The sequence below is a fragment of the Octopus bimaculoides genome, chromosome 2 (genome assembly GCF_046866305.1).
Source record: "Octopus bimaculoides isolate indiv1 chromosome 2, ASM4686630v1, whole genome shotgun sequence".
Taxonomy (NCBI): domain Eukaryota; kingdom Metazoa; phylum Mollusca; class Cephalopoda; order Octopoda; family Octopodidae; genus Octopus; species Octopus bimaculoides.
The window spans coordinates 89,176,861-89,192,735 of NC_142929.1; the positions used below are offsets into that span (position 1 = coordinate 89,176,861).

General features: G+C 38.3%; 1 protein-coding gene across 1 annotated transcript in view; it reads left to right on the forward strand.

Moving 5' to 3' along the window:
* Window positions 1-15,875, forward strand: part of LOC106875763 (villin-1) — a 168,682-nt gene that overhangs the window by 108,762 nt on the left and 44,045 nt on the right. Inside the window, exons 15-17 of the mRNA XM_089338668.1 lie at window positions 1,437-1,574; window positions 2,438-2,524; window positions 4,887-4,958. Of these exons, the coding sequence (XP_089194794.1) occupies window positions 1,437-1,574; window positions 2,438-2,524; window positions 4,887-4,958 (297 nt within the window). The remainder of the gene's footprint in view (window positions 1-1,436; window positions 1,575-2,437; window positions 2,525-4,886; window positions 4,959-15,875) is intronic.

The following is a 15,875-nucleotide window of genomic DNA, read 5'->3' on the forward strand; positions in this document are numbered from 1 at the left end:
GTTTCACTATTGATCGCTGCTGTTGCAAAGGAAATACTAAATTCTGTACAATAAGAGGCAGATTTGAATTTAAAATGAAGGAGTTGCGAGGAAAAGGAAACATGAAATTCATTTTTGTGTTGATGTATAACGAGGTTCTTACAATTTTTTTATTGGTGAAAATCATGTATATCACTATTTCATTCTTTTTAGAAATCATCGATGTCATATAAACAGACTTATTAAACACTGTTTTATGAAGAGAAACATTTTATTAAAGATGTAAATAAATAAAATCTGGAGGAAATTCTCGAAATACTTTCTCGTTTCGTCAAAGAACGTTAGTACTTCAGGAATTGAGGGATAAAAGAGAGAACGTTTTCAACTGTTGACAGTGGTCAAAGCGTGTGTTTAAGAACAGATACTTATTCGAAGGATTACCGATAAAGAATAACAGCCTGAAATAATTGTCTATACCTCAAAGTACACACACACACACACACACACACACATACAGACACGCGCGCGCGCACAAACACATATGTTGTTGGCACTCCGTCGCTTACGACATCGAGGGTTCCAGTTGATCCGATCAACAGAACAGCCTGCTCGTGAAATTAACGTGCAAGTGGCTGAGCACTCCACTGACATGTGTACCCTTAACGTAGTTCTCGGGGATATTCAGCGTGACACAGTGTAACAAGGCTGACCCTTTGAATTACAGGCACAACAGAAACAGGAAGTAAGAGTGAGAGAAAGTTGTGGTGAAAGAGTACAGCAGGGTTCGCCACCATCTCCTGCCAGAGCCTCGTGGAGCTTTAGATGTTTTCGCTCAATAAACACTCACAACGCCCGGTCTGGGAATCGAAACCGCGATCCTATGACCGCGAGTCCGCTGCCCTAACCAGTGGGCCGTTGCGCCTCCACTGCACAAACACATAAACGCAATAAGAAAGAGAAATGACGAAGGAATAAACGATTATCTTAAGAAAGTCATTAGATTACAGCTTATAGCTTTGTCGGAGCCTTGGATACGAAGTGCAATTTATTTGGAAAAGAATTACATTTGTACCTTTATAGGAAGTGGCATCATCAATGAGAAAGTCGATGCAGATTTATGTAGGAAAAATCTATGTCCGAAATGTAATTAGATCTATTTGTGGAAAAATATGTATATGTACGTACGCACGCACTCTGAGGCACCTGCAGATCCAGAAACACACACACACACACATACGCACACATATACACACACACACACAACCCAACTCACAGATACATGCAAACACGCACACACAGCGGGACACGTATATATGCGTGTGCGTACCCAGACACCCACACTCGCATATGCACTGGCACATACACACACACACAAATGCATTACAATCAATTATAATCAAATTCTTAAAAAGATTATGTAGCTATATAACATTTCTCCATTTTTTCTGTACTTTTAGGTTTATCGATTTCAAAATTACAATTTAATGCCTGTCACTAAACAACAGTTTGGACAGTTTTTCAATGGTGATTGCTATGTCATTGTCTATACATACAGAGTGAAAACACAAGAGAAATATATTGTATATTACTGGTTGGTAAGTTATATTATGTTAATGTTATTCTTAACCTAAAATATTAATTAGTTTTCATGAATACATACTGACAAACACACACCAGGGTATTGAGCTGTGGATTAAGAGTTTTTTTTGTTCACCGAAGCAACGGTATCAGTGGCTCTCTGATCAAAATTTAATCAGCGGCGACATCTTGTCTCTTACATTTTGAGTTCTGTCAAAATACACTTCTTTCTTCCGGCTGTCTTTTCGAGTATATATATATATATATATATATATATATATATATATATATATATATATATATATATATATATATATATCGCCTTTCTTCCTCTCTCTATTTATCTACACACACATATAGCACATCAATATATTTAACTGCCAATTTATCTATCTATCAATCTATCTGTTTGTCTGTCTGTCTGTCTGCCTGTCTGTCTGTCTGTGTATCCATCTATTTATCTGTGCGCGCGCGTGTAAGGGTTGTGTCTGTGCATGTGTGTGTGTATGTCTTCGTGCATTGTCTTTATGTGTGTCTATCTATGTGTCTGTGCATGTGTGTGTGTTTGTATGTGTGTGTGTTATTTCATATATAGCATGGTAATTCAAGAGACATTATATTAATGAAGAATACGACTGCATTGACTAATTTCATTCGTCTTTTAGCTTCACCGTTTAATTATACATATGCAATCTTTAATTATATATTTTAATTTCGCTTTATCTCCACATATTCTATATTTGTGTAGTTGTACATTATACATACTTCTGGATTAATGAAATAGCGCAATATAGATTAACTAAATAAAATCAAAGCTAAGTTTATAATTGTTTTATTATTCTGCCATCATTTAATAAAGCTGTTCATTTCTTAAAATCAGGGTATTGAATCAAATTTAGAAGATCAAAGAGTTGTGTCTCTTAGAGTAACAGAACTGGAAGAAACACTCGGTCATAATGTAATGCAGGTATTTATCAAATATTTGTGGTATTAAATATCTCGTCTGCAAATTAGATCTAGAAGAAAATAATGTAATTATTAAACATTTAGATCAACCTCCCGTTTTTGATACTTTCAGGTATTTTGTTCTATTTTTGTAATTAGAATAGATCTGTTCTTGATACTGCTCTGAAGTAGCTAGATTTTCGTCTTGCATTCAATTTCTTCCAATAACTAGCTCTTAAGAGACCGTCGTAAGTTCCTTTTCTGCAGTTCCTTTCCAAGATTAATAGATTTGGTTGCTATTTCTAATAAAGTCAATGGCTACAGACAGTTCGATTTTATTTGCCTCAAATATCTTTGACGTTATTTAAGACACTTGTCGTCTTCAATTGATAGCCTTCACAGGACTATCCTATGTTTCTGAATATCAAGGGCTAGATTATTCAATGTCCCCCTACCCTTTTAAATAGTATGTTGTAATTTTAATGAATTCAGTTGCTATTTTTAGTAGGGCTTGTGGCCATGTGAAGGTTTTCTCGCTGGCCTGAATACATGTATCATAATAACTAGTTTTTATGCCATGTGTTTAAGTATTGGTAAGGAAGTATTTAATTAATCAGAATATATCTCAGATACAAGATTAGTTATCATTTATAGATATCGTAGGGAATAAAATACAATGTCAGCTTCGAAATAGAATTAATGCTTGATAACACAAACTACTACAATTCATTTCATATTTGAGTTTGGCTAAGTCTATTTAACTCGCACTTCTGCATTATATTTCTTCAGAGAACAACATCCTGTCTTTGTGTTCAGCACAGGACCAATTATACTCTTCATTTATAAACTATTAAAAAAAAAACTTTGACCAACACTTTACCGTTTTAACATTTCACTATTACCAAACCGATAATAAGAATTTCTAACATTAGAACAATACTTTAGGTTTTGGAAGAAAGAATTAATCTTGACTTTATGTTATTGATCTGGATATACTACGTTTGATTGAAAGCTGGGCTGATCTCGGCTGGAATGACTTTGATCTTAGTCCTGCTAAATTAGAGTTGACTTTTGGTTAAACAGCAAGATGAAATAAGAGGCAAAAAGACTTCCTGTTTTGTATTTCCAATCACAATGTTATAAATAGCCTAATTAATGTAGAATAGCTATTGCCGGATGGTTTAAACCTGACTTAATGTGGAATATCTATTGCCAGATAGTATAAACCTGGCCTAATGTGGAGTAGCTATTACTGGATGATATAAACCTGGCCTTCCATCAGTCGCTAAAACATGTTTTGGTTTCTATTTCAAAGAGACAAAATAATTTTAACATTTAACATAGGTGAATAAAATATCGTTATACGCGTTTCTCAACAATGTTATTCGCTAGTTAGATAATATGAAGTAGAAGGGCTCTTCTTACCGGAAGCAAAGTGACCTCTCTATTGATGAAATTCACCAAGTACACCAAATGAAAGAGTTAGCAACTGAACGAAGATGACGTAAGATTGAGAGGGTTCTTCAGTTCTACTGAGAATATAAAACCTCTATACTGTGCTAGTGCCACAAGAAAAAAAAAGAAGAAAAAAAATCACTGGTTGGTAACGGGAAAAAAATTCAGTCATAGAAAACATTCTGAACATGGAAATTATGAGGGAGACGTGGTTTTCAACCCGTCTAAAAGGCAACTATTCCGAATACGTACTGACTCGTCTCATAACAACTCGTCTAGGCTATGCTAGCACGGAATAACAGATGTAAAAGTGATGATGATAATGATGTAGGTAAAGTTAAATTTCACTAAACAAGAATGGAAACTACTTTGCAAATTAAACACTATTGCTCATAGTGCTATATAATTACATTAATTAGACAATTACATAATTATATGATTTGGATTATAATTTTTAACTTTAATTAGAGTATGATTAACATTTACCATATAATATCGTGCGATATACTGTATATTTCTCATTAACTGATAAGTAGTAAATTATTGTTTCACCGTCTGATAAATCTTCTTCGGCGAAAATTTGAAATCATAATCAACATTTTGAAAATAAATATATTATTTATTACTAATGTAGTGAAGATGATATTAATTTTAATGTGAAAACTGGGTGGTGGAAGTAAAAGAAGCCTAAATAGCTTGAAGAATTTAGGCACGCGGCGTTGGTTTTAAGAGTCACATCCCGTCAGTACTAGTTACACTTCTCATTCAAGCAGAACCGATAACTTAAGCACCATTTATCAATAATAGGCGTCAACTGAATTGATTAAATCTCTTCATACCATATATATAACATTGTACCAAAACTATACATGAATAATTAGTTTAAATGAATTTTAAGAATTTATTAATTATAAGATGATTTTTTACAGGTCAGAGTAATTCAAGGAAAAGAACCGCCACATTTGATGACCATCTTTAAAGGGAAAATGGTTATTCTTTTGGTATGTCTAACTTTGAGATTATGTAATACTTGAAATTGTTTAAACAGTGTTATTTAATGGTGAACACCGTGAACTTTCTTTGTCCCGTTGGGTTTTCTTTGGCATAACTACCTGCTCTATACAATAACGTTAAGCTATTGGAAAAAGATTTTGAAATGTGAGTTTTGATTCCTGTGTAAACTAGTGTACTGAACTCGCTGTTCATTCCGTACTATTTAGCTAACACCACTTACTTGCAATACTTGCAATAAATTTATGTTTCTTAGAATGTGGTACAACCGAAACCGAAGCTCCAGGCTTCGGTAACGCGACAGTGCAAAATTATTTTACTCTGGAAAGAAAATACTTACAGAATAATTAATTGTTCAAAGAGGATTGCGTGTGATGGTTCCCTTCAATTTAGTTCACTTCGAGGATGATCAAATGGACGGACCCTGATGAGGCTGCACCGAAAATATTGCAAGGCTGTATTTAGAACAGCTGTATTTAGAACAGCGGAAACACGTGTAGGTCATTATAATATGCTGTATATAACTTTAAAATAAAGTTTATGGATGTACGAATCTCCATACTCTATTATCATTAATATATACTCCAGAAATTTTTACCGTCCAGCGAAGAGTGCATGGAATTGTCCATCAAAAGAATTCACAGAGCGACCAACTACTAATTGTAGTCACAGATGTTAGACACTGATCGTTGTGGCTAGCCGTCAACTGAAACTTAACTGAGAACTAATACAGTATCCGCTCGGATAGTATATCCTTCCAAGCCCACTTTCACCCCCCCACACACACATTAATATATATATATATATATATATATATATATATATATATATATATATATATATATATATATATATATATATATATATATATATGTATGTATGTGTGTGTGTGTGTGGGTGTGTGTGCATGTGTGTGAGTGTGTGTATAAGTAATGTTCGTAGCCACTTCAACATGGCTGTCCGTTAGAACGGATTTTACTACGATTTTTTAATCCAAGAGGATATCTCCTCTAGCTGGTTAATGATGCACAGTTACATCCAAGATATTGCGAGCAGGGGAGCAAACCTCTACTACCTTCAAGCGACGGGACCAGCAGATCAGCCTGGTTTCGGGCTATTTCTGTTTCTCTTCAGTACTGGACACCTCATTTGCTAGAGGTTAATTCTTTATTATGATAATACAACATCAATACATAGAAGGGACAATACAGGACGTTACAAACAATTAGTATTTATGAGTTCGTTTAATGAAATTTTAAAATATGATGATTTATTTGAGATATAATTAAAATTTTACACTTTGGCCGTGAAGTGCACCGGGTACACCGTATGCTTTTACTACGGATGAATTAAGCAGGGTCCGTCACACTCAACTTCCTTTCCAGATCATTCCCTCTTTTTCCGTATACACTTTGCGACAGGCGTCTTTTCTCCAGCCCTATCTTGCTCTTCAGATGATATCTGAAGTAATATAGCAAACTAGGGTCGGAGATAAATATTCCCGTCGCGACTCCTTTCATTCTAGTTTTCCATATATACTCTTTCAACACTGCAATGGTGCTTAAAAAACATGTTTCACCTTCCTTTGATAGTCTGCGTGGCGCTAGAATCTTAACCATGCACTCAGCCGATAGCTGTACTCTTCCTAGATGCGACAGCACGTGTTCTGCATAAACTATCAACCCCGAAAGCTCCAGGCACTGTACAAGGGAGTGCAGAACGGTTTTATCATCCTGCCCTCACCTTGGGCAAGCCGGTGACACAGAAATCCTATGCCTAGACAGTTTCGCTCGAACAGGTAAAGCACTCCTATAGCACTGCCAGGTCAGGGATTTCTGGTAGTTATCCACCTGCACCACCTCCGCCCTCCCTATCAGAGATAGCGCCCTTCCAGACCAGGTCCAGATTAGGGCCGCTACCCTGTCCGCCACCTCACTCCAATTCTTCTCCGTCTGGGAATCTGGTCCAAACCAGATCGCAAGCAACTTAACAGGACCTTTCATCCAGTGTCCCACGACACTGGACGGTATCGTCTTGACACTCCAGGTGCCGAGCCGCAAACCGATGGACTAAACCTTGTTAATTTTTGCCCCTGCCACTGCCTTGTATCCTTTGATTGCATCCTCTACACAAGGTAGCTGAGCTTCATCAGATACGGTGATGGTGACGTCATCCATATAAGCAGAAACAAACTTACCACATCCCAATTCATTGGGGATGCCCCACCAAACTATCCAACCTCCGCAGCAATGACTCAAGAGCCAATACGTACAGGAGCGGAGACAGGGAGCACCCCTGACGAACCGAACGTTCGATTCTAAAAGGCACCGACAGGTAACCATTTATCTGAACTGTAGATTAGATGCCGGCACCACGGAAGTCCGGGCCCATTCCAGCCGCCTCGAGAACTGCCGGCAGGTACTAGTGGTCTACCCTATCAAAAGCTTTACTCTGGTCTAAATGGACCAGTGCCCCACCTTTACCGGATAATTTACCCACCCTGTCTTAAGTGTAGCGCAAGAAATGGAGATTGTCCTGGATTGACCTGCCTGGGAGGGCACAAACTTGCACCCTCCCAGCAAGTTTCTCCACGACTCGCGCCAACCTCTTAGCTAGCACCTTAGCCAAAATCTTTAACTCTACATTACGTAGCGTTATGGGCCTAAAATTACTGATATGGTTCCCCTTGCTCTGGTCTTTTCTGATAAGCGTCCTCGTCGACTCACAGAGCTGGGAATCCTTCCATTCTGCTGCCAGTTGATGTAGACGCAGGCCAGCAAGTTCCCGAACAAGTCCGGTAAAATACAATAAAATTCATAGGGTAGACCATCCAGCCCCGGCGATTTGTCCCTGGTGCACTCAGCCAGTACCTCTTCAACCTCCGTAGCCGTAATCGACCCTTCACATCATTCCGCCTCCCCACGCCGAGAGTCACAGCCTGCCGGCGAGGAAGTCCCTTAGGGGCTCCCCATGGTCCAGCCCACCACTCTCCCCGAACAACAACGCGAAATTCTGGTGAAATCCTTTAGCATCTCATCCTGTCTTTCCATCGAACGCTCCTGTTCGTCTGTTAAAACTTAATAGAGGCTTCTCTGCCTCTCCGACTCTCCACACGACGTGCCCACAGCACGAAGTTTAGTTCTGACTCTACACCCACAGCACGAAGTTTAGCTCTGACTCTCTCCCCACAGCACGAAGTTTAGCTCTGACTCTACAACCTTCATGTTTGGTTTTGAGATGACAGTAAAAAAACCGCTTTCGCCTCCACCACCCGAGATGCAGAGCCAGATTCCATGGCCTCATCTAATTCCTTAATTAAAATCTCTTCTACTCTAGTCTTATCTCGACTTATGTGCTTGCTGAATCGAATAGACTCAGAACGAATGGCTCTTTTGAGGGCACACCAGCACCGGTTAAAACCATCTGTACTAACTCCTTATCCCGGGTACGGAAGGTTTTACAAGTCAAAATAGACTTGTTCATCTTCCAGTACCCTGGTTCCTGCCTATGACACTTAACTATGTACACCCTACACGTCACAAACTTGTGATCCGTGTAGGGAACACAACAAAAGTGTCGACAACTAAACGTATCCCTATCTCTATCCCTAACAAATATGCTATCTATATAAGATCTGAGTGAACCGTCGTTATTAGACTACGTCTAATGTGGAATTAGCGGTCATCCAGTCTAATAGATTATAGTTCCCTAATAACCTTTGGAGGCCAGGACTTCTCCTTCTATCGTTCGAACCAACACTATCCACCCGTGCGTCGAAAATAGTGTTAAAGTGTCCTAGTAAACCTAGAGTTTTCGAAGTCACTAAGAAACTCTCCAGGTCCTGGTAAAAACTAGCCTGTCTACACTGTTTTGGTGTGTAGACAGCTACCAACCTGAAGGACTGTTTACTTACGTGTGTCACATCCAAAATGACCAGCCTACCTTCTGGATCCAGAAAGACTGTACTTACCTGCACATCCAAGTTTTTCCTGAATAAGACCACCATGCCCCCACTCCGACTAGGAGAAATAAATTTCTCGTATCCATTTAGAAGGGGCGAGAACGCTTGTGGTCCGCTCAGCTTGGACTCCGTTACAGCACATACATCTATATTTAGTGACCTAAGGTCGGTCAGGAGACAAGTGTTTTTCCATTTCGACCCTAGGCCACGCGCATTTATGCACCCTAGCTTAATCTCCATAGTAAATTGTACTTACATTTTTAGTTTGGGGAGGGGCTGCACAAATTCAGCTTCCTCCCCATTCTTTTCCTTCCGTGGTGTAGCCGCTGGACTGACCTTAAAACTCCCGCCGGCCATCTCTAGTCTTACGTCCATTATGTCATTTGCGTATCTGGTTTTAATTCGTTAAATAGTCCTACCTCCATCCTAACTATCCGGATGTGAGGTGGCATGACTTTACTTGCTTTTTAAACTTGAGCCTTATGATGTGCACGAATGATTCTGGATAAAACTGCATTGCTGTCACTGAATGATACTATTTTGTTCTGTGTTTTGGGGTGGGATTGAGAAATGGATTTTAACAAGGGCATGGTGTGGGGAGTTTTTTCTTGTGTGTCTGAAGTAGCTTTTGATGGTTTGTTTTTTTGTATGGGGTGGGGAGTCTGGGGCTGAGGCCTTCTTCCTTTTTGGGATTTTACTGTTGTAAATTACATATCTTCTTCCGAAGTTTGTGGTGTCTCTTGCCTTATTTGATTGATTTCTTAGGGGGCTTTTGCTGTTTTCTTCTGTTGATTTTCTTTCTACTCTGCATTTTTTTTGTTCTTGTAGGGGAGGGGCTTCACTGTTTTTTCTTTACATTCTGAGCGGACGTGACCTTTTTCGCTGCACTTAAAGCAGCGCGGTCTACGCCCCTCAACGTCAACTCTTACACTCATCCTCTCCCATATAAACACACTGTCGGGCAATCCTTCTAGGACTTCGGGGCTGGCTTGGACCACAATCTCAAGGGACTGGCTCTTCCAGTTCTCCGTCTCCTTTTTTTGCATTTGTAATATTGTCATTCTCTCCTCCATATCATATGTAATGGCTGCCGCTATCCATAACACGTCCAATCCCACCGGAATCTCTTCTACTTTAAGTTTGGCAGTTCCTCTGCCCAAATAAGTTGGTAAAAGTATTATTTCTTCGTTTTTCAACGTCATTGTTGACAGCTTTTTTGCTGTGTTCTCGTTGGCGACCGACGTACTTTATTCCAAATTGGTGCCATACATTTTTCTATTGCCTCGTTCTTACATGACACGATTCTTTTTCCCTTAAAACTGTATGTCTTATAGACTACAGTCTTGATTGCTATATGTTGCAGTATTTCTTGGGGAGGGGGTAACTTTGCCTCGTTCCCCGTTTTCTTTACCAGATTTCTGTATTTAAACAGCTAGGCCATTGATACTTTTAATGTCACCATGATGCCGCCGACCGCAGCCGAAAGAAACTTGGTCTCTCCTTTTGCACTTGTTTTACACTGTCTTTTTCATTTTCATTTAACTTTTCTATCTCTGGGAAGTCTACACATGACATCAAATCATAATCCAGTGAATAAACACAAGTTCCTTCAAAAGGAATAAATTCGACACAAAAATAAGTTTTCTAAGATGTTTGACAAAAAATAATTTTTTGCCAAAATAATATTTTAACAAAATAATTTTTTTTTTTTTTTTTACCCTGCAAAGGGTAAAAATCAAAGTTCACAGTTCGCCAACAATATATCAGAATTTTCTGTCCCGCAGGACGAAAATTACCGTTAGCAGATCAACAAAGGTTCAATCCTCACAAGTGCAACAAAAATAAAACGGAATAATAATAAAACATTAGATGTATAACAAAACAGGAACTGACAAAGCGCAGCAGCCAAAAATTCCAACACGAGTCTGGTTGAGATGCTTTCTTTAAGATAATGATTATCTAACACAGAAGGGACAAACTAGACAGAACAAACAGATAAATGTTAATGTGAGTTCGAATGAAACTTAATTTTAAAATGTTGATGATCGTACGAATTAATATATAATATATAATATATAGTTTTATATTTTTTAGCCAGGGGTGGGGATTCATTCTGATGGGCGAAAAGCCCATCGACTACACCTTTATCTTTCTCCATGGAGATTAAGCCGGGTCACTTGCACCCACTTTTCTTACCACAGCCTTCCATCTTTTCTCAAACACACTTCGCGACAGTCGTCTCCTCTCCAGCACTATCTTGCTCTTCAGGTGATATCTGAAAAAATGAGCAATCCGGGGCCAGAGATGAAGGTTCCCGTCACGAGTCCTTGCAGTCTTGTCTTCCAAACACACTCTTTCAACACTTCCAATGTAAGGAGAAAACATGCCTCACCTTCCTTCGAGAGTCTGGTGGGCTGCACAATCTTTGTTATAGATTCAGACAATAGCTGTACTCTGTCTAGGCGTGACAATACGTGTTCAACGTAAATTATCAAGCCTAAAAGCTTCCGACAGTGTACAAAAGCATTCAGGATGGTTTCATCGTCCAGCCCACATCTTAGACATGTCGGTGGCATCGTTTTTAAACTCTACCATCCCTCTATACAAAACAGAGGTGGTATTCCCACCTTGGCCGTCTTGTGGATCTTGTGCCTATCGACACTCCTTTTGCCATTCTGTCAGATTGTGTCTTTTAATAAAACCGGGTTTGAATCTCTCCAAAGAGGCTGGTTGCCGAAAGAATTCCTCTGCCAGCGGATTCCACACCTTGTCACCCTCCAGATAGCGCCAGAGATGTCTCAGCTTCAACGCATATTTGCGCATCATAATCCCGGGCATTCCTAACCCGCCCTTTAGCGGTTCCTGGCAGCAGACGGAGCACCTTACAAGTGGCTTTCCTCCCTTCCACAATAAGCGGAAAAGGAGGTGCCCCAAATTGTTTAGCCACGAGTCGGGGCAAGGGACATCGTTAGGCGGTAGGTGATTACAAATGCAATAAACACCTGTACCACCGCCTTCCATTCAAGAAGAGAGCCCGTCCGGAAGAAGTCCGAACTAGAGCTTCCGCCCTGTCTGCAGCCTCGCTCCAATTCTTCTCCGTTTAGGAGTCCGATCCACCCCCACACACATGCACACACAATATATGTATATATATATATGTCTGTGTGTGTGTGTGTGTGTGTAAGTAATGTTCGTAGGCAGTTCAACATGGCTGTGCGTTAGAACAGATTTTACTACGAGTTTTTAATCCAAGAGGACATCTCCCCAGGCTGGTTAACGACGCACAGCTGCATCCTAGATATTGCGAGTAGGGAAGCGAACCGCTGCCACCATCTATCGTCGCTTGAAATTATGTATATTGCAATCTCCAGTAGATGAGGTGTCCAGTATTAAAGAGAGGTAGAAATAGTCCAAAACCAGGATGATCTGCTGGTCCCGTCGCTCGCACACACGCGCACACACACACACACACGCACACACACACACACACACACACACACACACACACACACACACACACATCTCTAGCTGCTGTGTCTAGTACCAGAAGGGAGGCAGAAATAGCCCGAAACCAGGCTGGTCTGCTGGTCCCATCGAACGCGCGCAAACATGCAAACACCCATACATATATTTACATACACATACACACATCTATCTATCTATCTATCTATCTATCTATCTATCTATCTATCTATCTATCTATCTGTATATTGTGTATGTTATACCACATGTAATTTTCCTGTTGACGAAAATAGCAGCAGCATGACTGTCTATGATGTATTTACATTTAGTATTATACACATAGAACTATTCTGATCCTATTAGTATCTCGTATTCCATAATACTGCATATAACAACTATTGGGAAACACCAAATCTCTCTCTATAGCTCTGACCATTCTCTCTTTCCCTCTGTCTTTCTTGTCTTTCCCCACTTTCTTTCTTTGGAAAATCAAAATAGGAAGAAATTATAATTAATTTGAAATGATATCAAGTGGTTTGTTGACTAGCTATTTCATTTTTCTTGTATAACAGAGGGATGGTGAAAACTATTTCATACTTTTTAAAGAAGAGTATCTGAACGATGAACTTATAGAGTTAAATTTAAGATATGTAATATTTCATTTTTCTTCTGTATCTAAATCCGAAAACAACGTGTGTATGTGTTTCTTCAACTTCGTGCGTCATCACTATAGATTAACAGTCACTTCCACTTTTATACTCTTCGCAGTAAATCAGGTGGATATATTAGTATATATAGATAGATAAGTAGATAGATATATATGTACATAGAAATAGATATATAGATTGATAGATAAATACATGGATGGATATAAAAATACAAAAGAGGTAAACACACACACACATACACACACACACACACGAAGACACACACAGAGAAAGAGAGAGAACTAGGTCAGATATCAAAATTTGAGATGATGTTCAACCGAACTCGAACATTGTAAATTGCTAAATAGATCTTGTAACTTTGGAAAGCTTTAGTCTTTATATACTATGCATATATATTTATCTATGTATATATATATATATATATATATATATATATATATATATATATATATATATATATATATATATATATATATATCAATTAACAGAATGAGATAAAAATGCAAGACTGTGAAAGAGTTCAGAATATTTATAGATAGAAGGTCTTACAGCTGTTTCCGAGGTATTTTATATATCCCTTCTTTGGAGACGGTGTGAGAAAATGGTTAAGCAATAGTTATTCTAGATAAAATATGAAATAGAGAATGAAGTGGAGGAATGAAAATAGACGTGAGATATGTGTGTACGGTATACACACTTTTGATATATATCATTACAGTTACACTAGTATGTGTTTCAACTCTTTGCTCTCTGAGTTGAAATCAACTTTGCCTTTCAATAGATTGACGGCATTATAAGAATGTTGGACTAGATGCCTTGCTCTGAGTTCAAATCCGCCATGCTTTGTGAGACGTAGATCTAATGCGTCATCCCGTGTAACATCATTACTCAGCAATTTAGTTGCCTTTAGGACAGGTCTTTGGGTTACAATACCTTCCTATCTCCCTTCTGTCAGTCTCAGAAGCCCTATACAGAGTCGTAGCAAATTTCTTCTCTCCTGACAGAAACACAAAAGCAGTCATATGTAATAACACTATAGTTAAATTGTTTTTCATAACAGTATCTGGGCTAACAGTCTACCTACACTATTTTGCAGCTCTTCCAGTCAAGTATATACTATCAACGGTATTGGAAAATGTGCCTCAATTTTATGTATAGAAAAATACGAACAACATAATAAACATATATTTTGCAGCAGTTTATCAAAGTTCAACATTATATAACTTCCATGTATTACAAAGATTCATCCATTCATTATGGAACATCATTTTCTTTCCATTCTTTTATAATGAAAATAGACAATTGAAATAGTTACATATGGAACCATACAAAATACTTCATATCTAACAAGTCATTAAAACATCAAGATCCATTCATCAACCCCTCCATTCATACATACGTGCATACGTGCATACACGCACACATATGTACATACATAACACACAGAGACACACATATATATACATACATATATATATATATATATATACATAGGCACACACGCACACACATACGCACACACATAAGCGTGTACGCACATATATGTAGTTGATAAAAAACGCTGTGATATAAAGTACTGGTGTTTAAGAATGCCACACCGGTGAAATATAGAAAACCAAACTAATACAAATTTTCTGGTTAGAATTTTTAACTTGCGTTCCAATGTTTCGGAATGAAGAAATGTTTATCAAAAAAATGGAGACGGACTAAATCTATGTGGTAAAATAGGAGGAAAATAAAATTTTAATTTCGAAATGTTGACATTCAAAGCAGAAATGTACTCCATTGTACTTGTACTTATGTTTATACATTTTATTTCATACTTGCAATCTATTAAGATTTTCATCACAATATCTATCTATCTATCTATCTATCTATCTATCTATCTATCTATCTTAATATATAATATAAAGACGCCGGCGTACCCCTGTGGTAAGAAACTTGCTTCCCAACCATTTTGTTCTGAGTTCAGTCCCACTGCATAGCACCTTGCACAAGTATCTTCTACTATAGCTTCGGATCGACCAAAGCCTTGTCAATGGATATGGTAGACGGAAACTGAAAGAAGCCCGTCGTTAAATATATATATATATGTATGTGTATATATCTACGTAATGTGCGCCTTTGTGTCTGCATTTGTCCCCCATCAACGCCATCAATCTGTGTTGGTGTGTTTACGTCCTAGTGATTTAACGATTCGATGAAAGAGTCCGAGAGAACAGGTACCAGGCTTAAAGAATAATTCATGGGGTCGATTCGTTTTGCTAAGATCTTTCAAAGAGGTGCTCCAACATGGCTGTAGTCAACTGATTGAAAGAAGTAAAAGAATAAACGAATATATATATATATATACCTACATGCATACATAGTTAAATTTTCCATTATTGTAAGATCAAGAAAAGCGTACTGCATCCAATGAAAGATACATTTCATTTAATGTACATAATATACAGTTACAAGTTACTACTAATTTCATCCATTAGAGATATAGTTGAAGCAAAATCTTTCCTAGACTTTCTTAGATATCTCCAATGCGTGAAACTGTTAGTAGCTCATAACTGTATACCGTACACACACATACACACACACACACACACACACACACACATATATATTTAAGTAGTTGTATGCTGTCAACTTAACGTGACAGTCCCAAGAAGGGAATAATACTACTGCTATTTAGCCCTAGCAAGCTGCACCGCTTCCTGTCGGCCTTGATACATTTCCTGTGTCCTTATGCGTACGAGGGTGAGACAAGCGCCTCCACCCAGCCAAACCTGCATCCAGGCACATGTTTCTGAGTTTTTGCTCGTCAT